Source organism: Oculina patagonica, chromosome 1 (genome assembly GCF_052425735.1).
Source record: "Oculina patagonica isolate OP01 chromosome 1, crgOcupat, whole genome shotgun sequence".
In the NCBI taxonomy this organism is placed as follows: domain Eukaryota; kingdom Metazoa; phylum Cnidaria; class Anthozoa; order Scleractinia; family Oculinidae; genus Oculina; species Oculina patagonica.
The window spans coordinates 5210528-5236058 of NC_135758.1; the positions used below are offsets into that span (position 1 = coordinate 5210528).

General features: G+C 38.8%; 3 protein-coding genes across 3 annotated transcripts; 1 reads left to right on the forward strand and 2 right to left on the reverse strand.

The window, feature by feature from the left end:
- Positions 1-482: 482 nt before the first annotated feature.
- On the reverse strand, positions 483-959 carry LOC144644573 (uncharacterized). Its single transcript, XM_078504093.1, has one exon. The coding sequence runs from the start codon at positions 957-959 to the stop codon at positions 483-485; it is 477 nt and encodes a 158-aa protein (XP_078360219.1).
- A 3123-nt stretch (positions 960-4082) lies between these two features.
- On the forward strand, positions 4083-13205 carry LOC144657916 (protein disulfide-isomerase A3-like). The gene is made up of 12 exons (XM_078518282.1): positions 4083-4307; positions 4424-4511; positions 6706-6826; positions 6916-6963; positions 7474-7536; positions 8225-8348; positions 10205-10419; positions 10766-10961; positions 11119-11221; positions 12033-12161; positions 12436-12515; positions 12743-13205. Exons 1-12 carry the CDS (start codon positions 4171-4173, stop codon positions 12909-12911), a joined length of 1473 nt encoding a protein of 490 aa, XP_078374408.1. The 5' UTR covers positions 4083-4170; the 3' UTR covers positions 12912-13205.
- Positions 13206-22743: 9538 nt separating this feature from the next.
- LOC144652640 (repulsive guidance molecule B-like) lies at positions 22744-25531 on the reverse strand. Its single transcript, XM_078512719.1, has 3 exons — positions 25067-25531; positions 24381-24937; positions 22744-23924 (listed from the first exon to the last, which is right to left on the reverse strand). Exons 1-3 carry the CDS (start codon positions 25137-25139, stop codon positions 23211-23213), a joined length of 1344 nt encoding a protein of 447 aa, XP_078368845.1. The 5' UTR covers positions 25140-25531; the 3' UTR covers positions 22744-23210.

The following is a 25531-nucleotide window of genomic DNA, read 5'->3' on the forward strand; positions in this document are numbered from 1 at the left end:
GCAGTTCCATTTTTGTCAAGGCAACGGAACACTTAATGTTAATAATGTTTTATAATTTTTTGTTCCCGTCACAGTCTTCACTGAAATCCCTGGATTGTTTTATTATAAGCAGCGAGGCTTCTTCGGTCTGCAGCCCTTTAGGGTCTGTTTATATTTTGGATGTTTTTTTTTTTTTTTTTTTACTTAGTTTCCCAGTCGTTACTCAGTGAATATAGCCGTCTAGCCTCGGCAAATTGGATCTCAGGCTGGATGGCATACCTTTTTCTCTGAGACTTGTAAGTGTTCGATACAAGTACGTTAAAGATGGCTTGATCAAATCTATGGCATCCCATATTGTGCTGGGCCTGGGATGACAGGGTCGGGCAGTGAAGCTGGCTTCCTAACGGTGCGATGCAGCTTCTCTCCAACGAACACAACACAGCCCATTTCATGATCTCTTTTTGAACTTCCGGTGTATTTACAATCATCATTGCACAGGCTTGTTACATTATTCCATTCTGATAAATCAGTGGAAAATATTCCAGCATATTTGGGTGTGTTGCTGCTAAAATTGAATTCTGCCCAGGTTCCACAATGAACAAGAAACCACTTTTTTGCGTCACCATTTGTTCAATACCCGGTCTAAAGTCTCCGACAAGTTGTATTGATGCATCTAGCCACATAATTGCTCCAAATTCTGCCAGCATTTCTTGAATAATGAGAACCTTCCAGGCGAACGTGTATAACTCTTGTACATGCCGAGGGAATCGGGAAAAGTCAAACTTTCTGTAGTCCACGAAATTCATACTCTTTAATATTTCAACTTGTCGATTTTCTAATCCAAGGTCGAAGAACACCAGTTTTACGCCGGGGAAGAATCGAGGTATTGTGGTTTTAAAGTGAATTAACGCTTCTTCAAAATGGTTGCTGGAGGCCGCCGTGATGGGAACTACTGGTGGAACTGAGGCATAAGATTCCATAATCACTGGCTCGTTCCGAAATGTTTGAGTGTTTAGTATCTCCTTTGCTGTATTTAGGGTTTTGCTGTCGAAGTTGAATTCTTTTCCAACGACGACTGATGAATTCGGCAAGTACTTGTGGTAACGGGATATACTCGCAACAAAATTTCGTTGCGACTTCAAGGAAGTACCATCTTTGTGATACAAAATATATAAAGCAGCGATGACAAAAATAAGCGCGACAAATAGGTAACATTGACGTTGTTTGAAACTCATTTTACCGCTTTGTAGTTTGTGTCCGGCCGCGGTACCGACGCATACAAATCACTGCCACATAATGTGTTATTATCACACAATCTTCTCTTGGTCCCATTTTTTATGCATAAAAACCTTTCAATAAGAACGTCGAAGCTAAAAAGGCCAAATTTTTAAGAACATCCTAAGACCATCCCCAAGGCTGAAATTTGGTAAATTTCCTATTTGTTGTAAGTGACAAATATATATAGGCCGAACTGAATAGAGTGTGTTAATGGAGGCTTATTGGAGAAGTAAAACAATAAATGATTTTAATTCCTTTGAAAAAAAAATCATCTTTATGCAAATATTTTTATTGTTTGACTCCTCCAACATGGCTGCCATGAAAACACTTTATACATCTTTATTCATATCCTGACCTGAAACCTACATTGTCATCATTCATTGGTGACGTAAGCATGTACATTTTGGTAAGGAATGAATTTACTGCAATACAACTTTGTTTTTAAAATTTAAAAGCTAAAAACATTTTATTTTAGGCTCAAATCTTTGAAAAAGTTAAGAACATTCAACCTCGGCGGAAATTTAGACGTTCTTAAATAAAAATAGTGTACTGCCAATGTGTTTATACTCTCACATCAAAAGGGCTCATTTATTCCTCTTTTAACCTTTGTTTTATATTTAACAATTAGATTTATATAAGCCGGTGTTTTTTTATGAGCGATTAGAATATAGCCGCTACATACGCGCGATGGAATTCTAGCGGGCATTAATTTTTTATAGAACATACTCAGTGTATTTGCTCGCATAAGCGCCGCGGCGCTTATTAAATTTTTCGCGCCTCAAGTGGGGCGCTTATTCGAGGGCGGCGCTTATTTAAAATTTGGACGCCACAAAGAATCTAATCTTTTATAGTAATTAAAACTAGCGTCTTTTGATTGTCAGTATTCGTCTCTTGTTGAAGACGTAGTATTCGTCTCTCGCTATCTGTCCTGGCAAAGTTCGCAGCCTTCATAACATTGTTGGATGAAAAACTTAAATGGGCAAGCGATAAAACAATCACTTTGAACTGCAAAACATCGCTTTTGATGGAAAGAAATGTCCAAGTTTGTTTTAGAGTTGCTTTGTAGTGCTGTTTTATAGTCAAACGGAATTCCTCGGGACTGCGGCGCATTATTCGAGTAAATACGGTAGCCAAAAACTATAGAAGCCTGGCACGACTTCGCCTCGCTGTTTAATCTTTTACACAACACAATTTCATCATTAACGTTCTACTTGTTAAAATGGAAGTAGGACAGTACCAAGAGGGTCTCAATGGGGTTAACCGTTAGCCGTAAAACGGCCAAAAATTTAACCGTTAGGCGTAAAAATTGGAAAATTTTAACCGTTAGCCTTAAATTATGTTAACCGTAAAAAATCGATCAGTAATTTTAAATAAGACAGAATTGATCACTTCATCGTCCCGGAATGGCCTAAGACTTTAAATATGTTTTTCATTAATGGAAATTAATTTTTAACTTTTAAAAACAATGGAAATTAATACTTAACTTATGTTAACCGTTATGGAAATAAATTAACCGTTAGCCGTAAAAAAGCCAAAATTTTAACCGTTAACCGTAAAAGGCACCACCCCATTGAGACCCTCTACCAAATTGAGAAGGCGACAGATGAAGAAAGAGTTGTTGAAATTCATTGCTATTCACCTTGAGTGGCTGTCGCCACCATTTTGCTGCGAACCGAATCAATGATTGATTGGAGACATTGGAAATTCTTTAGCAAAACAAGCTGGTTCCTAGAAACGCTTTTGTCGCGTGTTTCGTTATATTGGCTTACATTTTACGTTTGGGCTTTTGGATTGTGTTCGTTATTACGAGGATTTCGTTGTATCGAGGTTCGTGATATCGAGGTTCTGTTCCATACAGTTTATTGTAATTTTGGCTGGGCTGAAGAATATCGTTCGTTTTACCGATGACTTCGTTATATAGAGGTTCGTTAAATTTCGAGGTTTCACTGTAGCATGCAGTACTGCGCTTCCATGTATCCAGATGAAAGCTTTTATCTCTGTACCCTTGTCATTTGTACCGTTTTTCTCATTTTTACTGTCAGCATACAAGACCCTCTAGCGCTTACATCTGAGTACAAGCTCACTTTAATCAAAGACTTTCTAAAACAGCTTTTTACAACGACTACATCCTCGTACCCAAGGTTACCCTTTGACCATGTACCAGCGGTCAAGGCTACATCCTCGTACCCAGGGTCTTCCCTTTGACTAGCGGTCAAGCGTGCGCAGTAGGGGAACGAAGTCTGGGGACGAGAATGATAGATCTTGTAACAAATGCTGGAGAGCATCTGTATTTTAATTCACTTCGATAAAATCTGTTAATTGCATTTTAGGGGTTCGCAAAGGAAAACAACGGCCTTCACACTGCGGTGTAAGACTTTTAGAATGAATTTTTAGAATGAACTTAAATGAAGAGAATGAATTTGTAAAAATTGTACTTGTAGAATTTGATAGATATGTAATTTAACATGGTAAATAACTCGTTAGCCGCTTTAGAAATGGCGTTTTATAAATAAAGTATTATAATTATTATATTAAAATTTGTTACCTTACGTGAGGTCTTACACCAAGGACTTTGCGCGCTGGCATATTCTTGTGTCACGTTGTCACACAACAAAACGTGACACATACAATGTGACACATGAGAAAAAGAACGCTGACAGGTACGTGCCAACTGAATTTTGTATTTTGCGGGCTCAGATGCTTGTTGAACCCGGTTGGTTCGTCTCCAAGCACACGGCTCCGCCAATCAAAACTTGACAACCCCCAAGGGACCTTGAACACGTGTGCGCTATAAACCAATCAAAGCTCGCCAACGCGGTCCATTGAAGCTTGTCAGTTCCAACGTGTCTTTTGGAACTTCCAATACTTCTTTACCTCTTTAGCGTATTTTCCTTCCAATCGTGCTGTTCCAAGATGATTTTTTCCACAATTTTAATTTCGTTATTCGCGTCGATGGTTCTCTGTTCAGATGTGATCGAACTCGGCGACAGTGATTTCGATGCCAAAGTAAAAGGCGAGGAGATTATGCTGATAGAATTTTTCGCACCATGGTTAGTATGTACGATAAGTTACTTTCGATTAGCCCAGCTTGTACAATCGCTAACATTAGTCCATTATCGAAGCAATTCACACAGTTTTGTATATAAACTTTTCTGTTCCCAAACAGGTGCGGTCACTGCAAGAGGCTTGCTCCCGAATACGAAACGGCAGCTACTGCGTTGAAGAATGAAGATCCGCCGGTTCCACTGGCTAAGGTATAAAATCAAGATTCTTGACACTTTCGTCCTCGATTTCTCTGTCACAGTTTTTGACTCCCACAGTTCTGTACTTCTGGTTTTGTTGTATCAGCCTTTCATTTTCGCATAATGGTTTGTTTTGAAATGTTCGTTGGTTGTTTGACCAGTTCCCGCAGCTAAGCTATTATATTAAAGTAAGGAGAAATCTTGAGCAGCTTTTTCAAACAAATCTGTTCAGTTCAATAGAGTGAAAAAGCTTGAATGAATTGTAATTCATAAATGACGGATATTTATAATGTTGCTTCTTACTCAAAGTTTTTTCATATTTTTTAGCAATTTTGTGATACAAATTATCACAAAAAATATATTTATAATAAAATATTGATCCCATGCTCTGTGATTGGGTAAAGACCATTCCGTTGAATATCCATCCCCTCCCCCCTCCCCATAGACTAGATTTTTAAAGGGACTTCATAAGTCATTTCACAGCCTCTCTATTTTTGGCAAGATTTCTGCACAGCCCCCTACATTAATTATGCATACAATATTCTGACTGATTCGTTCTTTTCATAATTGCTGTTTATGTATAGTGATAGTATGAAATAGTTGCATACATAATTAATGTAGGGGGCTGTGCGGAAATCTTTCCCTATTTTTTAACACAAAAGAACATAAGAGAAACAGTGTGCAAAGCAAGTGTGAGTTACAATGTAGTTCTTGTCAGCAATGATATTTTTAGGGGGGGAGATTTTGACTTTTTGATTTTGACTCGCTTACAGGGGGGAGGGGAGGGTGTGAATAAAAATTAGAACGGTCCTAATCTTTGGGAATTTTAGAATAAGTTTAACCTGGTTTGAAATAGCCCCCTTCCCCTTCCTGAGAAGGCATGATGGCCCAGTGGTTAGCTTGCTGAACTCTGTATTGAGCGGGCTGGGTAATGCACTGGTGCATTGGGGTCATTTTGGTGTGTTCTTTGACAAGATACTTCACTCTCATAGTTCCTCTCTCCACCCAGGGCCCAGTTGCTCAAAGGGTAGATTTTTTTTTTTTTTTTTTTTTTTTTTAGATAAAGCAGTTTATTGATTAACACTGACTTACAATACATTACAATACATAGCTTACTTACAATTACAATACACTACAATACATAGCTTACTTACAGAGAATAATTTACGTTACACAAAGGGCATGCAGAAACTAAATAAAAAAGAATATATTACAGAGAACAGGAAACCTGGGTGCCTACTTTTGTTGTTGTTATTATATCTATTATTTCTATATATGTTTATTTCTATATATACTTATTTCTATAGTTGTTGTTACGGATTACAACTGTATCTGTTTCTTAGATTTATGCATCTCTATCTGAATTTTACTTTCAAGAACGGCCATGAAAGCTTCCCAGTAGTACTCTTCTTCTTTTCTGGAGGCAGTGTAAATGTAATGTTTTGCGATAATCAAGCAGAGGTTTAAACCAAGTCGACGAGAGAAGTCATTGGCAACACCGTAAATGATCATGTTTTCATCAAGAGTTATTGGCTCGGAGTTTTTGAAATTCCACCAATTAGTAAAATGAGACCAAAAGCTCTTAACTTTTGAACAGGAAGCGAAAAGATGAGCTAGTGTTTGTCTTTCAGAGCATAGGTGACATTTATCGGTTTCTTTAAGTGCGTCTCTAAAAAGTGTTGAGTTTGTTGGCAGAATGTGATGTATAATTTTAAATTGAAAGATGGCAAGTCTGGTGTCCTTAGTAACTTTGAAAGGAAGGCTATATATGAGTTGTATTGTTTTTTCATTCAAATTTGCTTTTACCATCCTTTTTTTCGCTCAAAGGGTAGATAACGCTATCCACCAAATAAATCGCTATCCATTGGATAACTGTCATACAAAACTTTCTTTGTTATGCTGGATAGTGATTTTTCTGGTGGATAGCTTTATTCACCCTTTGACCAACTGAGGCCAGGAGTATAAATGTGTATGGAAAACTGCTAGGTCAATCAGAGAAAATTCTTTGGAGGGCTACCCTGTCTAGGACTAGCAGTCTATTTAGAAGTAGCAATGCTTCTAGTCGCCTCATGCTACAGAAACTTGAGTTACGTGTGAATATTGATAAGAGGATTGGCTTCTCTGATCCTTCAGACTGGAACAGACTTAACTGTATGGGAAGGCCCCAAGCATACAAGTTTATCAATTTAGTTTATCGTTCTGTTAGGTTGACTGTACTGAAGCAGGCAAAGACACTTGTGGTAAACATGGCGTCAGTGGGTATCCAACACTGAAAATTTTCCGTAATGGAGCAGTATCAAAGGATTATGATGGGCCCCGGGATGCTTGTAAGTTCTCAGTGTGTTTAACATTTACATCCCATTCTTAAATTTTAGTTTATTTTGTATTGACACTGTACTTTTGCTTGCGTTTACAGCTGGTATTATTTCATACATGAAGAAACAAGCTGGACCTTCTTCTAAAGGTCAGTATTTAGTTTTAAATTAGTGAAAAAGTTGAAAAAAAAAATGATTGTCAACTTTTCCTGGAAAAGCAAATCTAGTCTAATACAGTGGAACCCTGCTATACAGACACCTACTTATTATAGACAGTTTTGTTTGTCCCAGCAAAAAGCTCATACAATCATGTTCTTGTACAAAAAACCGCTTAATACAGACACTGGTTTATGTGGACAACAGACACTTTTCTGTGAACCAAGAATCATACTCTTGTAATATTGAACACGTGTCCATTAATTAATGTAATGTCCATAAATATGTTGTTATGGTCGTAAAGATTATATCTCCCTCAAGATTAGATGTTCAAATATGAAGATAAATTAAATTAAGTTGCCTACCACTAATTTTTACAGTTTAGAACAAAAATCTGCAAAACCCCTGTGACATAGCTCCTTTAAGTGTGATATCAAATTTTTTTCGCTCAAAAGATGTGTGCAATAACTTTTTATGAATGTACATGTATGTTTGTTTTTTAGAAATTAAGGATGTGGAACAAATGAACAAATTGCTGGAAAAGGCTGTAGCCCCTGTTATTGTTGGTAAGTAAAAAAGAATAAAGCCTATGAATGAATCATCTGATAAAGTTCAGAGCCGCATCCCCTCCCCTCCCATGAATTGCCAATAGGACCCTGATAGAGCCCTTTTTACTGACCAGGTTCTCTTTTAATAAGCCTTCTTGCAAGTCAAGCAGGTCAACGGGCTCAAAAGGTTGATTCTGTGACATGTGATCGACAGTTACAATCAATGTTTAATTTTTTTTTCAAAGTTTGTTTGAATTTATTTTCACCAGTGATAGTAACGGCTGCAAAAAGTGCTGTCGTTTGTTGGGTTTTGAGGGGTGTGAATAGTTTCACGGATCAACCAATTTGACCTTAGAAGGCACTTGGATTGGGGGGTTTTCTGCTACATTGTGCGGATTTGTGGATTTTTTAAAAAGGGAAGTTCCTCAGCATGTTGGTAGAATTGCCTGAAAGACAAGCTACGGAACAAAACGTCTCAAAACATTGGCATAAAAAACAACATCTACTGTATTGAAACTATACCACACAAATTTTTTTATGCAATGTTGATTCGGATTTCAACAAAAAAAGTTGCGGTTTACTAAAACCCTGTACATGTAACAAATTTGGCCAAACAGAAAAACACCAGTGGTTCGGGGGATTTGCATACCCCATCCACACCTTGGTTTTTTCAACTTCTCATCAGTTCTCATTAATTTGTTTTCAGGATTCTTTGACAAGGATGATGACCTTAAGACTGAATTCAAGAAGGCAGCTGGTGAAATGAGGGAGAAATACAAGTTTGTGCACACAGAAAGTGAAGAGGTGATGACAGACAAGGGACACAGAGAGTAAGTCAAACTTAACTTCCTCCATTATCGTTTAGGCATTAACCTCACACTTGCTCTCTTTACAATGTATGACTTGAATTACAGAGTTGTCAGAAAGTGTTAAATTAGCTGGCTTTATTCAGTGCTCGACACTAACGCTAGTACACTAGCCCGGGACTAGTAAAACTTCATGCTGGGCTAGTAAAAGTACGCTCCTACTAGCCCGTAGACTAGTAAGTTTCGTGAAAAAAGAAATTACGTACAACTCTTTTACTTGGGAAGTTTTTCTCCTAGAAACCTTCATGAGGATCTAGTTTCCATGGCTTGAGTAATTTAAACCAGAGGGCTTGCGATCCATCGTACGATGGACTCGCAAACCTGACGCCATCTTGGAAAAGGCCCCCATACTCGCTTCCATATTACTCAATAGGGGCCTGGGAAAGAGCTACCATTAAGTTCCGCCATCTTGGATTTTTTCGCACGAGCAGTCACTGCGTAGGAGATTTCAAGATTTCAAAAAAGAAGTGTAATCAAGGGTCAACAAATTTCAACCGAGTTGAAAGAAAGCATATTCGTTGCTGCAATTCAGTGAAGGAAGGATGTACTTGTGTGGACTCAAAAAAATATAGCGCTGAGTGATTAGCTGATTCAAACTCGGCTTTTTAAATTTAATTTTTTAGGGGTGGGAGGGGGGAGGGGGGGCTAGCGACTTGTCCTTGTTGGCTAGTGATTATTTGTACTTACTAGCCCACTGCCTAGTATCCAAAAAAGTTAGTGTCGAGCACTGTTTATTGCAACCCTCCAAATTTATTTTTTTCCTTAGTGGCCATTTGGCCACCTACTGCTCAAGTTTGGTTGCCAGTAAAAAAATTTAGTCACTAAATTAAGCTCATGCTTTCAATCCTCTTCTCGAATATAGTCGCCAGGCTGGTGACTTCGGTTCCAATTTAGTCGCCAGCTCCTAAATTTTAGTCACCATGGAGGGTTGTATTGTTAAAGTAGGTGGCCGATTTTGCTGTCATTCAGAAGATTCCCAACAGAGTTGCAGGCCAAAAACACAACATAGGTTGTAACTCTCACCAGCTGCTGACTACGTTTGACAGGTATCAATCATGGAATAACAAATAGTACCTGATGGATTTATTGCCACTGCAGATCCACCTGTCATAATCAGCGTTGAAAATGTAATCAGGCTGTATTAAATTTTTTGTTTTGCTTGGCAAATGATGAGTGTAAATTTCAAGCCCTGCAATTTGAATTTGACTTAAGATCCACCATCGAATGGTATAACATGAAGAAGGTCAATCTTAAAAGAGGCATGGTGGCCTAATGGTTAGTGCAGGGTCCTCCATATTGAGAGGTCCGGGTTCGCGGCCTTGCTAAGCCAGCTCATCAACAAGCCAAGCTGGCTTTTCTGGCCTTGGCAGCTCTAAAAGTTTGCCTAAGTCTTTGTTTTCATGTGAAATTTCAGCCGGACTTAAGTTCTCTTTCAACTGGTGAAATAAGCCAGCAGCCGGCCCTTAGCGACATCCCTGTCTTGGGCAAGACACTTAACTCTCATAGTGCCTCTCTCAACCCAGATGTATAAATCGGCACCAGTGACATAATGCTGGGGGGGGGGGGGAACCCTGCAAGGGACTTGCATCTCATTCAGGCATGCTAGTCAATTGTAAAATTATTTAACTGTTAATTGTTAATTGTAATTTTGCTGTGTTTATAACTCAAAAATAAATAAAATACAAAAAAAAATCCCAATCAGGGGGGAGTAGAAATATTCCTAGCCACTTAATGCTACACAAACCAGGATAAGCTCCGGCAAGTGTGGGCCACTTGGCTTGAGGCTTCCTTTTTTAATTCATGCTCCATTTATCTTTCAGTGAAATGGTCATTATCCGTCCGCAGCGTCTTCAAACAAAGTTGGAATCTAATGAAGAAGTTTACAAGGGAGATGCTGACATATTTTACATCAGAAAGTTCCTTGACGCCTCAGTTCATGGACTTGCAGGTCACATGACCCCAGATAACCAGGATCAGTTCAAGCAGCCTCTTTGCGTTGTTTATTACAAAGTTGATTGGAAACTTGATCCTAAAGGTGAGATTGTTACTTGTTTTTGTTACAGTTGAATCTCGATAACTTGAACCCTCAGTAACTCGATTTTGATTCTCCTTCAGGTCATTTTCTTACCAATTTTACCCCGGATAACTTGAATCCCCGATAATTGAACACAAAAATGACAACAACTTGTTCATCTGTGGCATTCATTTGACACCATTACTGTCCATGACATCTCTTTATAAAGAGGGCTTGTTCTGACCCTTTAATGTACAAGTGCTGAAAACCGTTAACAGCCACCTTAATAGGGGATCTGCGGTATTTCCAATGTACTGTGTGAATCCAGGAATGCTACAACTCTTAACATACCTCTTGTTTTGTACAGGCTCAAAGTACTGGCGCAATCGTGTCTTGAAAGTTGCTACTGAGTTCAAGAGCAAAGTCATGAACTTTGCCATTGCTGCCAAAGCAGACTTTTCCAGGGATCTAGACGCCTTTGGTGTTAGTGGTGAAAGCGACGACCCTGTAGCTACCATCAAGAGTGATGATGGAAGTAAATATGCCATGAAAGAAAAATTCAGGTAAAAAATCACTGCTACATGTAAGCCCTGAGACAAGAATTTTGTTGCATTCTTTAGTTTTTGTGTCGCAATGGTCCTTATAACGATGCGGTTACGTCAGTGCATGTCTGTTGATGCTTGGTCTTATCTAACCCTGTGTTTTACTGCTTATTTTTAGTGTAGACACCTTTAAAGCTTTCCTTCAGGACTATTTTGATGGCAATCTTAAGCCTTACATCAAATCTGAACCAATTCCAGAGGAAAATGACGGACCTGTTAAGGTAATGTGCGTCCATCTCTCTTGACCTCTACCCTGTTACCTCTTTCTAACCCATTTCCATGTTACCACTTCCACTCCTCCTCATTCCCTCTTACCCTCTTGTCTTCTCCTCTGTTAAATCTACCAGCTTTCCCTTTCAAATCTTCCCCTGTTAGATCTTCCTCTCTTTCCCTGTTAAATCTTCCCCTCCTCCTCTGTTAAATCCGTTTTCCTTTTCCCCTGCTAAATCTTCCACTGTTACATCTCCCCCTCCGCTGTTAAATCTTTCCCTCTTCCTCTGCTCAATCTTCCTCTCTTCCCCAGTTAAAACTTGCCCTCTTCTCCTCTCCCCTTGGTCCCTGTTCCTCTCTAACCATCTTCCCATGTTATCCCCTCTTCGTTTGTTGTCACTTCCCTTTCCCCCCCCCACTCTTGTTCTGTTCCCCTCTTTTTCGTTCCTGCCTGTTTCTTTCCCATCATTCCCGAGTCCCAGTTTGAATCGAGTCTCGAGTCTCAAGAATCGAGGGACTGCCAACTTACTTTTGAGCAGTACTGTATTTAACTTCCCCCCCCCCTTATTTCTCTTGCTCTGTCCTTCTTCCCCCCGGTTTCGCCGTGTGTTTCCCTCTCTTCTCCCCCCCCCCCTTCTCCCGTTTCTCGGTCTTTTAGTTATATTCACTTTCTAATCAGTCGTAAGAGTTTATGGACAAACAGTTTTGCATGGACTTTACCACGTGTGTCTGAACTTGACATCATCACAAAACCTGCTGTCATGTAGGCAGTAAAAACGTAAGCAATATTGGATCATAATGTTATTTTCGTTGTGTTTTCAGGTGGTTGTTGGTGAGACATTCGATGAGATTGTCAATGATGAAACTAAAGATGTTTTGATCGAGTTCTATGCACCATGGTGCGGCCATTGTAAAAGTTTGGAACCAGTCTACAAAGAACTTGGCGAAAAGGTTGGTTTTGCTGAAAAAACCCTCCTATTTCTACTTCTTAATACTGTAATAACTAATAAAAGGCTCGTGTGTCGCAGGCGTTATAAGCTATTGTTAGCCCGTCATGGGACAAAAATCGTGTATTAGGGGTGGGGAGAGGGAGTATCCAGTTGTTGAGTGCTTTCTGTTTCAGCTCAGTGAAACGTCAGTTCATTTGCGAGTACCTTTCTTTGGAGACAACTCGATATCATTCCATAACAAGTATTTAATTTCTGGATGTTCCGTTTATTCTTAGCTGGCGGATGTGAAAGACATTGTTATTGCCAAGATGGATGCCACTGCTAATGATGTGCCTTCTCCTTTTGAAGTGCAAGGGTGAGTGTTTGATTAGAGATTGTCTTCTTGTCTGCTTTTTCGTGTCAGAGGCAATAAGTAATTCTGTCACTTAAAAACAATTATCGAAAATTTTCGCTTGTCTCGCCAAAATCTCAGGGCTGGATAAATACCTGTCCGATGGTTTATTGTTCAATGCTATTTTCGGGGAGACTCTTGATTTAAAAAGAAAACACAAATGAAACCCTGGACTTTTCTTGTCTTCACAGGTTTCCAACACTTTACTTTGCACCAATGAAAGGCAAGAAGACACCCAAGAAATACAACGGCGGCAGAGATGTGGATTCCTTCGTGGAATACCTCAAACGTGAAGCCACAAACACATTTGAACTTCCCAAAAAGAAGAAGAAGACGAAGAAAGACAAAGATGAATTGTAAACTAGCTTAAAACGTTTTTTTGTAAAACTAGATTTAATAAATTTAGGCCTTAACTGCTTTGTTATTATTATACGTTATGTCTTCATGACAAGTAACAGAGATTTGGGATAAGTGTTGGTGAGAGTTCGTATGACGATTCTATGTTGCACCTCCCTCCCCACCCTCGTTATAAAGTGTACTAAAACTGTGGTAAGCTGTTAGGTGTTAGCTATTCAAAGTTTCAGCTTTGGGCCAAGGTGCAAGCGGCGTTTAGGGAATATTTTTGATGGATTAATAAATGGGCTCTTTTAAAAACTTCTTGTGTGCTTTGTGTTGAATTTTTGATAATTTAGACAAGTTCTGGCGGCGTGTTTGAAAAAAAAAAGATGGGTGCAATCAACTCGGTTTTTGTTGTTCTCTTTTTTGGGTAAAATCCCGTCCCGAGAAAGACTGAACCCGTAGTAACGTCAAACTGACGTCATAAGCTACAATATTCTGATTGGTTACTTGACAAAAAATAAAAACTTGAAATGATTGGTCATCAGACTGCTTGTTAAAATTGACTAGTGTCCTGGAAATTGGTAATTTTATCCGATAGAAGCATTTTAATACTTCAAAAGCAGTTGTCTCACTCCTTTGACTTGTCTTGATAATCCGGCGTATCTCCAAGCGTGCTGAATATTTGCCCAGCTCGATAACATGACTGCAAGTGGATCCCCGAAAGGTTTGGATCTATTTCTCTACAGGGTTGACTTTCTAAAAGTCGTTCGCTTCTCGTTTCCGGTTTGGTGGTAGCTCGACTTGTAGGCAAGTCTATCTGCAGGGTTGACTACTGTCAAAAGAAAAATAAAATGGAGAACTCGTGATTTAGATCAAATTTAGATTGTTATGGCTTCGTTTGGCGCGGAGTCAGTCCGATTTGACCATCGTAGAGATAATGTAGGCACTCCCGCCTCGCTCGCTTTCCTAAATGTCCCATACCGAGTTCTGAAATTAAATGCCCCCACACAAATTTAAACTTCCGCGGTTTTCCATGGATAGATCAAAGATCCAGACAATCTCGAGTCTGTTCCAATATAAACCCCATTTGTTTTACGAACATCCGTTTTTCAACCGTTTGATATCGAATTTCATAAAAGCCATGCAGGAGTTGACCGGAAAGTAAATAGGATGGACATGTCTTTAAAACAAGTAAAACAAACGTTCCGACTTCCCAAAAACAACATACTCTGCGAATCACGACGGATATTGTGAAGCGTTTGCTAGCCCACGTTGTCCGAAATAAATCACTGATAATTCCGGCAAAATTCTGAACTCCTGTACTGCCTAAAATTTCATTTGCTTTATTAATTATCATGGAAATTACGAAAACACTAATTTTTCACTCAGTTGAGTTTAGAAGGAAAGGAAAAAAGGAAGATATCACCTTAATTTGAGGAGATAAATCAAACCACGGCCATAAATACAGTCGAAGCTCTCTTAACGGACACTCTCGTAAGCGGACAGCTCTACTTACGGCCACCTTGTTTGAAATCCCGTTTTACGCTCCCATACAAACTCTGTATTTTTACATTCTCGTAAACGGACATTCCCGTAAGCGGCCGCGGACACTTTCTGAGATCACGACTTAGACTTTTTCTTTGTTTTTAAGCTCCGTGAAGCGGACATCCCAAAGAAAATCCTTTTAACAACCTTTGTATCTTGTTTTTATCAATCAACTTCACATCGCCGTTCGTCAAAATGATTTAACAGTAATTGCAGTACCATATTTTAGTGTTTGTTTTGTCGTCATCCACGTCCGTCCAGTTATTGTTAGCTGGGCAAGCTCCCATAAGCGGCCATATATCCCCTACACCTTTAGTGGCCGCTTACGAGAACCATTCTTGAAAGCGGCCAGCTCCAGTTACGGACACTTTTTTCACGTCCCGAGGGTGTCCGCTTACGAGAGCTTCGACTGTATCGATTTTTGGCGGAAACAACTCAGTGAAAAGTTAACGGCATCCACAGCCAAAGACGCTTGTTAATAGGTTCATTGCTCCAATATAGCAATTGTTTATAACAATGGACCATTATCTTTAGGTTTCCTATGACTCAAATACATATTTTGGCTGTTCAAAAAGCCGTTTAAATCCGTGGGAAAGCCCGAAAAGTATTTTGGAAATAACAAAAAAGTATATGATCCATTCCGAAACTTCAGTTCTCACATTTGTGTTGTCGTTTTGAATGTTTTCCTGAAAACAACGCAATCAATTTTAGTCATTTAGTTTTAATTTTACTGACGCGCAAACGTCAAGAAAAAGCTTTTTTGTTAATATTTACTTGCTTGTATAGTTTTATTTTGGACTGACGAAAAACGCCGAAAGAAAAAATATGTACCCTAGTAAAGCACACCTTTTTGGAAAGCTGTTCAATAACAATTCTTTTCTATCAAGATCACAATGAAATAGTTAATTAAGGAAGTTCGTTTTATCAGAAATAATGAAAATACCAAAAACATCGATTGAACTTGGTTTTCAGTGACCTTGATAGGTTTAAACACTTTGGCGGAACGGAAACTTAAAATCGGTTTGCACGTTTGTGGATTTAAAGTAATGACGCATTTCAGCGTGTCGCAGACTTAATTGTGAACGAAATATCTGCTTTAGTCGTCCAAGTAGAAAACTTTAAATATTTTTAGTTGTTGTAGTAAAAAAATGCAATCCTATATAAGTTTTATAAACAGTAATAATTCAAAATTTGTTTTATAAGAGCGTCCGATACCGTTAAAAATCTGAAAAATAAAATCGCAAATAAAACTTAAATCACAGGAAACTATTACTAAAGGAAGTATTACCAAAGGATTGCAAGTTTTGCATTACAATAGAAACCTCAGAAAGGATATTGTTTAACTTTAAACAAAGTAGTTAACAGTGTCGATTAACAGTTTCAAAATTAAACATACCCTCGCGGGGCCGGCCCCCAGCTAGGCGAAACCGGAACAAGTATGGTCCAGTCAAAGAAAAAAATAATTAAGTAATGAAATACGGGCGAAATAGGGTCACTGAACCTGAATAGAATGCTATGCCACAAGTGAAATAATTTTTCTTTGGACGAACAAAATAGAACAAGAGATACAGACTTCTTCACTTAATTATTTTGGTGAAAGCGTGTATGTACTTTGAATCGCATATCTCCTGGACCGCAATAAAATAAATTTCTGAAACTAAGTTCTTCCCAATATAATTTTTCCCATATATAGACACTATAGACGGTTAGCAGTAAGTTTTGTCTTTGCTGGTAGAAGTCAACTGTCCAAATCGAAATACAGTCAATTCTCGTTATAGCGGACACGTTCGGGGCGTCGGCTATAGTGTCCATTTTAGCAAGAGTCCGTAATAGCGGAAGTCATTTCCAGTCAAACCTCTTTCGCCGGGGATCTAGATTTTGTCCGTAATAGCGAGTGTCCGCAATATCGGAGTGTCCGCAAGGCGAGAGTTTACTGTAACGAGAATTGTCAGTTTCTTCTGAAACAGTGGAAGATACCCCTCTTGTGTGATTAATTGTAATGTAAACATGGCGGTGAATTCGAAGTTTCCACAGATAAGAACAGTTGGAAAAAACTAACATGGGGGAGACTCCGGTGCCCCTTTGTCTGCTCCATTTGTGGATTGCTGTGGGTTTCAATACAGATAAGTTGTAAGCCGAATGGATTTTTTTGATTAACTACAAATGTGAACAACGTCGAAGTGCCATTTTTAGGGGAATTTGTACCTTTGATTTAAATTTGTCTCTCGTATTTGAGACTTGAAAACAATTATTGCGTCATTCAGATAAAATGTGTCGTGCCCTGCCTCTCCTATTGGTGGTTTTCATTGACGTCATCAATGAAAATTTTAAAATCTAAACTGTTAATTCCACAAAGCTATTCTTTTCACATATTTTTTTTATTTAAGCGTTATTTTATTCAACAGAAATTGGTGGACATTTGTCCAAGTTTGGTTAATATTATATAAGACGCTCGCTTCTAAAAAAATTACAGCTTTACTGGAATTCGAATTATTCCAACGGACTTAGTTAAAATTGCTGAAACAAAACATCGTCCTGTATGTTTTTTTTTTAATACCGGCTTGTTTCCAATATTTCAAGAATGGATTGAATAACTTCGGAATAATCTAATAACAATCGTTTATTTTAGTTTATTACAACGTAATATTAATTTTCTTAGGTAGGTAGATAGTTACACACGACCCTTCAAGCATGTATTTGCTTTAAAACAGATCGTGATTAAATAAAGGTATTTTTTTTTTTTTTTTTATTATTATTATTATTATTATTATTATTATTATTATTATTATCTGTCAAATATATATTTTAAAACCTCTTATTTTCCTCATAGCCACGTCACATGATTAGTTATTTAGGGCGGCTTTCACTAAAGTGTGGCAAGCCCATAATTAGCTTTTCCTTTTCTTTCGCATTACTTCGCTTAGTGATTGGTTTAGACTAACTCGCGCCCTTTTTTCAACCAATCAGAAGTAAAACCAAAACCGACTCGCGCACGTTTTCCCGCGCTTCGCGCTGGCTACATGCGTTTGCTTTGTGTTTTGATTGGTTCAATGTTTCCTTTGTGATTGGCCAGGTGGATTACTTTGGTTTTACAATTCTCGAGTAAAAAGCGCTCTAACAACAACAACAAAAAGGTTTTTTTTTTGTGGTTTATATGTTATGCAAAACTTGCAAGTTTTGTGAATCTATCCGATTGCCGGGGTTTTGATTGCAGGCTACTTGTAAATTCCGCCCGGCGATCTTCTAAGCTCTTAAGACCACTTAAACACGCAAGCTGGCCAATCATGTTTTGTTTCTTACAAATTTCCTCCTACATGTTGAAAAGATAGGGCTGGATAAACTTCATCGTTTATCAAAAGTTTTCCCATTTCTTTATCTACATAACGAAAGCTAACTGCTGTATAAAAATGCTGGTTAATGTGAAAAAAGATGATCTAGGATTTGCAGACTCGTTGCAGTTCCTCGTTCAATCCCCGGATTTATCCCCGGAAACTTTTGACCATAACTGGTAGAAACCCTGACAAAATTAGCCGGATGGTAAACAACTTAACATTAATTAACCTTATTTTCTTACAATACATACACTGTTAAGAGTCTGTTAAGTGCTTTTACCTGACGTCAGTGAGAAGTTTAAAATTTAAACCGCTTAGTCTTCAAAAACATATTCTTTCAGCAACTCAGTAAATATCGTGCGTTCTGTCATGTCAGCCTAGTAAATACCAACACTTGTTTGTTACAGAAAAACATCTTGAAATCCTGACTGCCCGGCTATAAGCAGGTACAAAACAGACAGCCAATCCGCAGTCGAAATCTACAAAGCTTTCATGGAGTGAACGAATTAAATGCAAAACATTGGCGGGGCGCTTTTAAATTTCAGTGAAAAGCCGGCAAAATTCCAACATAGATTAAGACACTCCCTAGAAAATGATCAAAGAAAGGGTAAAAAACCCTTAAAAGTTTACGATTTGCTTCGTGTCCATTTTCATGCGTTTATCAAATTCACAAGTTCAACCTCGAGTAACCTGTGATCAGGCGTTTTTTTTTCTCTTTCCTTCCGCCGCAAAAAAAAGAACGCCTGATCGAAGGTTAAACATCAAGTAACGAAGATTCCTGGAACAAAGGACTTCTATTTCCTTCCCTGAATGCAAACGCCGCAACTGCTTGAAACAAATCTTTTCAGCGAGGTAGCCGTTGCGAAGACTCTTGAGTTATTTTCCTTTCATTTTTAAGAGGACTCGAGAAGGGGTTGAAATGACTAATCGTGTTACTTTAACTACGAAAGAAAACATAGTGCCCTGCAAGAAAAGAACGCCCGCTTATGACAGTCTCAGACAAAACACTCCATTGTTTCAGTACAGTAGCCGTCTTTATATAAATGTACATAAAGGTCGTAAATACAGTAAAAGAAACGCGAACTTCTCCATCAGATCGTTTAATGTGAACCTCTGTAAACAGTTTTCTGGTATTTTTTTTTTACCAGCGCACGTCAAGAGAGGACCAAGTAAGGTAAAACGCCCGTTTGCGACAATAAAAAGAAGAGGTGGTGGTGGTGGTGAGGGGGGGGGGGGGGGGGGGTGGTAATTTTTCTGGGCGAGATATTTGTTTTCACCTTAAGGTTGTGCAAGAATTCTTTATAAGATTCTTCTTATCTTTTTTCTCCTGGTTCCCCTTGCACGATTTTTTTCATCTGCTTTTTATGTGCAGAATTTTTGTTTTGGTCATTGCCCAACCCCCCTTCCCTAAAAAAAATAATGGTCCGTCCCTTACGGGTGCGTGCATAAACACGGCCGATTTTTCGAGTCACCCGATAACTGGAACCAAGTCTTTTCCCTGAGAGTTTCTTCACGCAGTCAAGCACTGCAATTTTACCCCTCCTAATTTCTCGAATTCAGACATCTAGGTCTAGTTGGGAAGGTCCCAATTTAAACTAATAATGAGCTTGCTTTGAAAATATCATTTACGATAAGGTTTCTTCTTAAAGATATCTTTTCATCTAACATGTTATTGTCCAAATTACTGAAAGGAAATCGAATGAGTACTAAAATCTTAAGATATTTAACGTATGTCGATTATTTTCCGCAAGTATAGTGCAATATCATTCTAACCGCATTAAGAATCGCATTAAAGATGATCCGGTCGCACTGGGCACGTCATTATTTTCATTTACTGCTGCACATTTCTGTTCTCTGACACTTTCCTGGTTGGAAAAATTGTATTTTAATTTAGCAGTTATATTCAGTTGAAAGGACGGTCACATAACCTCATTTGTTGTGAATTTATTTCCTGCAAAAGTTGAGTTACATCGTTGATAACATAGGTATCTATCCAGGACTGTTGATGAATGAAGCAACGCGTAATGAGGTCATCGCGAAAACGGAAAACGGAAAAGGGAAAAAGTCTGTGGATAACTCCATTCAAAACAGTCTTCGATGACATTGTAAATAAAATATCCAATCGCGGGAAAAATGAAGCAACATTTTTCTTGAACTTTAAAACATACATATTCCATTCAAACCCCGTAACGTATTGTTCTAATTTATTGTTTGTGCAAACGTTTTAACTCATTACTCATTCTACAGAATGATAATTGTCCATGAAATCAAATGAGCGGTAAATGCTGCTGATCTTATTTGCGCGTGTCAGATTAACTGAGATTAACTTTTTTGTCCCGCGTTTTCCTTACTGAATTGAACGGTAATCAATTTCAGCTTTTAAATCGAGCATATAAACTTTTTTTTGTTGTTTTCTGTGGAATTGTCTCTTGTCGTAAACGGGCCACCCAGGGAAGTTATAAACATCACACCCATCTGTTGTACAAGCCGTTAGATATTGTACATTTTACCCCGGCTTGCTATCGTATAAACAGAATTTTTACAGCTGTTTTGACTAAAGAACATTTTCTTGTATGTCTGTTACAAATGCTCTACTCATTGAACATATGTCTTTTTATGGAAACTCAAGTTGCTTTGCTTATTTGTTCAACGAAAATAAATGACTCATTTTTGCTGTACAACAGCGGATATTTTTAGCTGTGCGTTGAATAAAGCTAAGAAATTTAAGAACTGACAAAACGGTTGTTTATTATCTTTGTTTAGCAGCAAGAATAAGGAATCGTGAAAAAAGTGATTGCAAATTATGACGTGAAAAAACATTCAGTGGGGTTCCTTTTGTTTATCGTCACAAAGCAATTGAAAAGAAACTTTAATGCATCAGTTGGGGGTCAAATTAGAAAATTATTTACCCCTTTTACGGACCGCTTGCCTTTTCATAAGTCCGTGTTAAGTCACGTCTTGATAACCAAGATTTGAATATTTTCACTAATTTTACGCCTTTCAAAGCAAGACAGGTTCTGTTTGCTTTACCCAGCCTCTTTCATATGTTAAGCAGTGTGTTTACTTTGGTACTAATTTTCCAATAAAGTTTTTAATTGTGTTTTCTTTGTGGAGATTTCAAGGGGTCAGTGCATGTCACAGCGACAATACCAGCACAGGTTATAGCTAATAAAACGTGGCATATAAATCCTTCCCACTGGATAACCGTCTAGTTGAGTTTATTTTAAGACAAGATCCAATTTGGAACTGTTTTGTACAGTACATATCACTACGCGTCATAATTAATAAATCTACCGGTGGGGTCCGTTTCTGCGCTTAAAGACTCCACCCCAAAAATTAAGACGGATTGCAGTTAAATTGAACCTCTTTAATTTGCGAGCATACGCTAAGACCATTTGCGCTCGGGACAACAGCACACCTCGCTGAGGAAGCATTTTGCTATTTAAGGACGAAACTGGCTTTCCGTTCATTGAAACCGGCCCGAAATACACGCGCCGTGGAAGTTTAGAATAAAATGGACAAACAAAGAAAATTGACATAATTAGGCCAGAGGGAATTTGATGAATGACAAGTTAAGTCAATGCTCCTTAAAGAACAATGCTTGTGCTTTGTATGGGTTCAAAACACCGCCTTTAGAACATGGATAACATTAGCGCTAAACGAACTGACTCATTCAGCCCAGACGCCATCTTTTCGCTATATGGACTGTAGGGCAATTTTACGTGGAGAAAACACACAAAATTGCTTCTTTTAGCTTTTTATAGGCGAACTCGTCAGTGAAATAACAGTATTCTAAAAATTCTGTTTAGCTTTACAAAGCTCGAATTAATAAACATATGAATAGCTGGACAAGAAGGATGTAACAGTTTTATAATTGTTTTTATCTTTTCAAATCTAAGTACCGCAATTTGTTGATCTCTGCACTAAGCGACCTATATAATTACTACAAATTTTGTTGAAATAAGATACTATTCTTGTTTTCGTTCTTGGGCAAGAAGAAAAAAGGAAAAAAGCATTCAGCAGGGATTTTGCAATACCTCAGTGTGCAAATTAAAGGGAAATAAGATCTGCAACTGCTACAAGCCATTGAAGTATTAAATAAAAGTTTTTTTCTGGACACCTTGCAAATTTGCTGTGAAAAAAATTGTCTGAAAAGGTATAATTTTTTTAAAAAAGAACGTATAAAACTCTTTGATCTTAATACCACCCAAAAGGGAAAAACAACACTTTTTTCGCCAACAAGCTAAAGAAAGCTACCACTGACAAAAAAAAAGTAAGAACCGTTTTTTTGGTGCTTAACAAAAAGCTATTAAAAACGCCGTATAAAATGTAGCCTTATTTTATTTAAGAAATTATCATAAGCCTTGCAATTATCTTAGCTGTCTTTTATCAAGATAATATCCTTTTAGGAACCAGACAAAATCACCTCTAAATTATTTCTTGGGAATGTTGGAAAGCCCCCCCAGAGAGGTGGCGCGGCGTTAAAGACAAACAAACAGAGCGGAAAACATAAGATCGCCGCGAAAAATTGCCCGTTCATTTTTATAACTTGAATTTTCGAGTTGTAGCTAAATATAATGCAATTAATAACTCCTCTGCGTATAAGTCTCAAGTGCTATTTATAAAAGTTGGCGTTTATTAAGATCTGCGTGGTCATTAGCGGAGAGCGAAATTAAAATACACTTCATCTTTTAAAACATTCAAGTTGTAGACAACATGAGCAAGCCACACTTCCCCTTGGGTCATCGTGTCAGATTCCGGTAAGATAAGGCTTATATCTAAACTCGTCCACCGTGAAAACCCGTCAATTGGATACTACGGGTGATAATTCGAAAGATCTGACGCAAGAATAGATAGCTTTTTGCGGAACTTTGACACGTCTATCAAGGAACATGGTACATGGAAATTCGAGCCCGAGTTAACGTGGCAAAACAATGAAATACATTACACAGTAACACTCAACTAAAACGCACAGATCTCAATGTCGATCAGATTTTATTTGAACATTTCGGCGTGTGTGTGTGTGCATTGTCAAAATGCTTGTTCTGTGGGTTCATAAATTAATCGAGAATGTATAAAACAAATAAAATTTCTACGCTCTGCTCTCTGATCCGTGCCCGACGAAAATATCAGTACAAATATATAAAATGTATGTCTCTAATATTCAAGTGACGTATTTTCTTTTATACAAACTGTATGTACACCTCTGATTCATAAACAACATTTCTCTCGCGGAGGTATTTACACGGATTTGTCACGGATCGTATGAGGCAAAAATTGCCTCATTTAATCTTTGCCTTACGATCACTGATCGCGCTCTTTAATACTACAAGTAGATTTTGAAAGATTGAAAATAATCTGAGAATTTTTTGACAGGCGACAGATAAGATTTGGAGACATAGCATATGAATTATTTTGATCGCGTAGTTCAAATGGGCTGCTGTCATCTCGCTAAAATGTACAGGGAGATAAACAGTATCCAGAGAACCGGGAATGAATGAGAAAAGTTTCGTTGGCTAGCGTTTCTTCTGTGAGTTTGCCCCGTAGGTTTGCTTGATGTTGTTTCTACTATCCGTGGCTCCGTCGTATTATAGGATTGCAAATCCCGTAATGTCCCCATTTCATCCAGAAGAAATGAATCATCTAAAGCGTGCCATGCGGCGGCGCTGAAATTTTCGTCCCCCGTTGTCAAGAGGTCGAACAAACATGAGTCAAGATAAAAGCCCGTGATTTTCGTCTCTGTACACTTCGCATGGGCTTCATCGCGCGACATTTTACTTCTTCTCGGGCGCATTCTGGCAAGTTGATCGTCCGTATAGGATAACAGTTCTCTGTAGTCGATTCGTTGACGATAGGGGCATCCCGTTACACAAAGTCCCGTTGTCGGAGATTTAAACAGTAGCTGTTCGGGGATTTTAACATGAAACGTCAGAAATTCACCGACCTGTCGGATAATTATCGTCGTACTAATGTAACAGATTTTAATCTCGATGTGAACTTGTGGTCCCTTTTGTCGGCGGTGGATAATAGCTGGGCAATCCGAAGGGCCTGTTTGTCGAGTTGCATCGTGAAACTCAGCAGGTAGCGAACCCGCTTTGGCTCGATAGATTTTCTGATTTACACAGCCCTTTCCTTGAGCTTTTATCAGCACCGTGATCTGAAGAAGAAATCACAAGTAAAGCGATTAGTGTGTACTCGATGGCCAAAACGCGATCCATCACCTTTGGCAGGCTCTTGTGTGAGCTGCGATGATGGATTGCTTTATTTCAGATACAAATTGCATGATGATATGTGATTAGTTTCATCACAAAAGCGGCCGAGTTGAGTCAATGCAAGAACGATTAGAACACTACGCTTAATAAATAGCGTGTTTGCGAGTGAAATCTACATCGCCGCGGCCTTGGCGTACCCATTAGGAAACACACAGCTTGTGAAATCGACAAGCACAGCCCCGAAGACACGCCGTGTTTTTTGCCAAGCAGTTGGAGTCCATATTTGAATTGCAAGCAAGCCCTAAGCTGCAGGACATGTATGCATAATTCAAAGGCTATGTTGTTTGGACACGTTCCGTGTAAAGATGTGTGGAAATTCAAAATAATTTAATACTCCTTACCGTATTTGTGGCTGTCGCACTAGATCCCGCAACCAGCGGTACGTTCGTAACTTGCACAGAGAAATACTCATTCTCGATTAGCGGCCAGGCGCCTTCCACAACGCACGTTTGACGTTCCTCCATGAATGTTTTTAAATGTGGGTCCCCAAATAAAGCACACAATCGAAACTGGTGTGGGTTTTGTCTAATTTGCTCTTTGGATGGTTTGATTTGCTCGGATTTAAAGTTCAAACAAGCAGTCTGCTTCGTAGCTGGCGTAGCAGGAGTCTTGGTACTTCTCAGCGCTGTTTCGTTTGTAGGAAGTGAAACATTCCCGCAGTTTCGATCGTTCATTAGTCTTGGTATCAGCGTAGATATAGTGTGGTAGTATAAGTTCGAATTGCAGCTTTTTACAGTGTTTTTAACGTCCTCCACACAGCGTAAATAAATCGCTAAAGCAATACACATATCTCGGTTGTTGGTCGCTTCGACCGCATCAACTGTCCTCTTATACGGCGTTGTGCATCGATCGTTCAATACTTGCATACAATTTTGTCTCTCTGCTGACACGACCAGAACTACGGACATAAATGAGATAACGAGTAATGTGAGTATATTTACATTTAAGACCATCACAACACAGGATTACGCGCTGGAACGAAACGCGCGATCTGAAGCGCTCTAGAATATTATTGAGCCGTACTCACGTTGCGGAAATAAACAACACGAAAGCAGCACTTGGAAGAAGGCAGTCAGTCCCAGTTTAAATCTAAAACTCATGTCCCCGTTAGCCGACCGTCTGAGCTGTCGCACATAACTGCATCCAGACCATGTAACTGTGTCGATATATTTGTCGCGCGAGTCGACCGCTCGCTCTGGAGAGCAGACCAATTTGCTTGATGGGAATGAAAACCAAATGACTCAATTCACTTATCAATCAGAAAGTTGACAGCTCGAACACAAAGATACTGATTAACACGGCCGTCAGGATCCCTGTTCTCCCGCCCCGTATGACCTTATCGGCGATTGAAAACTTTTTAAGCACAGCAACGTAATGACTGCGCGAAATTTTTTCTGCAAACGTTCGTTTTAGCCAGGCCACGTTCAAATAAAATGGCTTGGGAAAAAAGCCCGGCTCTTATAGGGGGCTGTCGCTTTCACTGTAGCCCCCT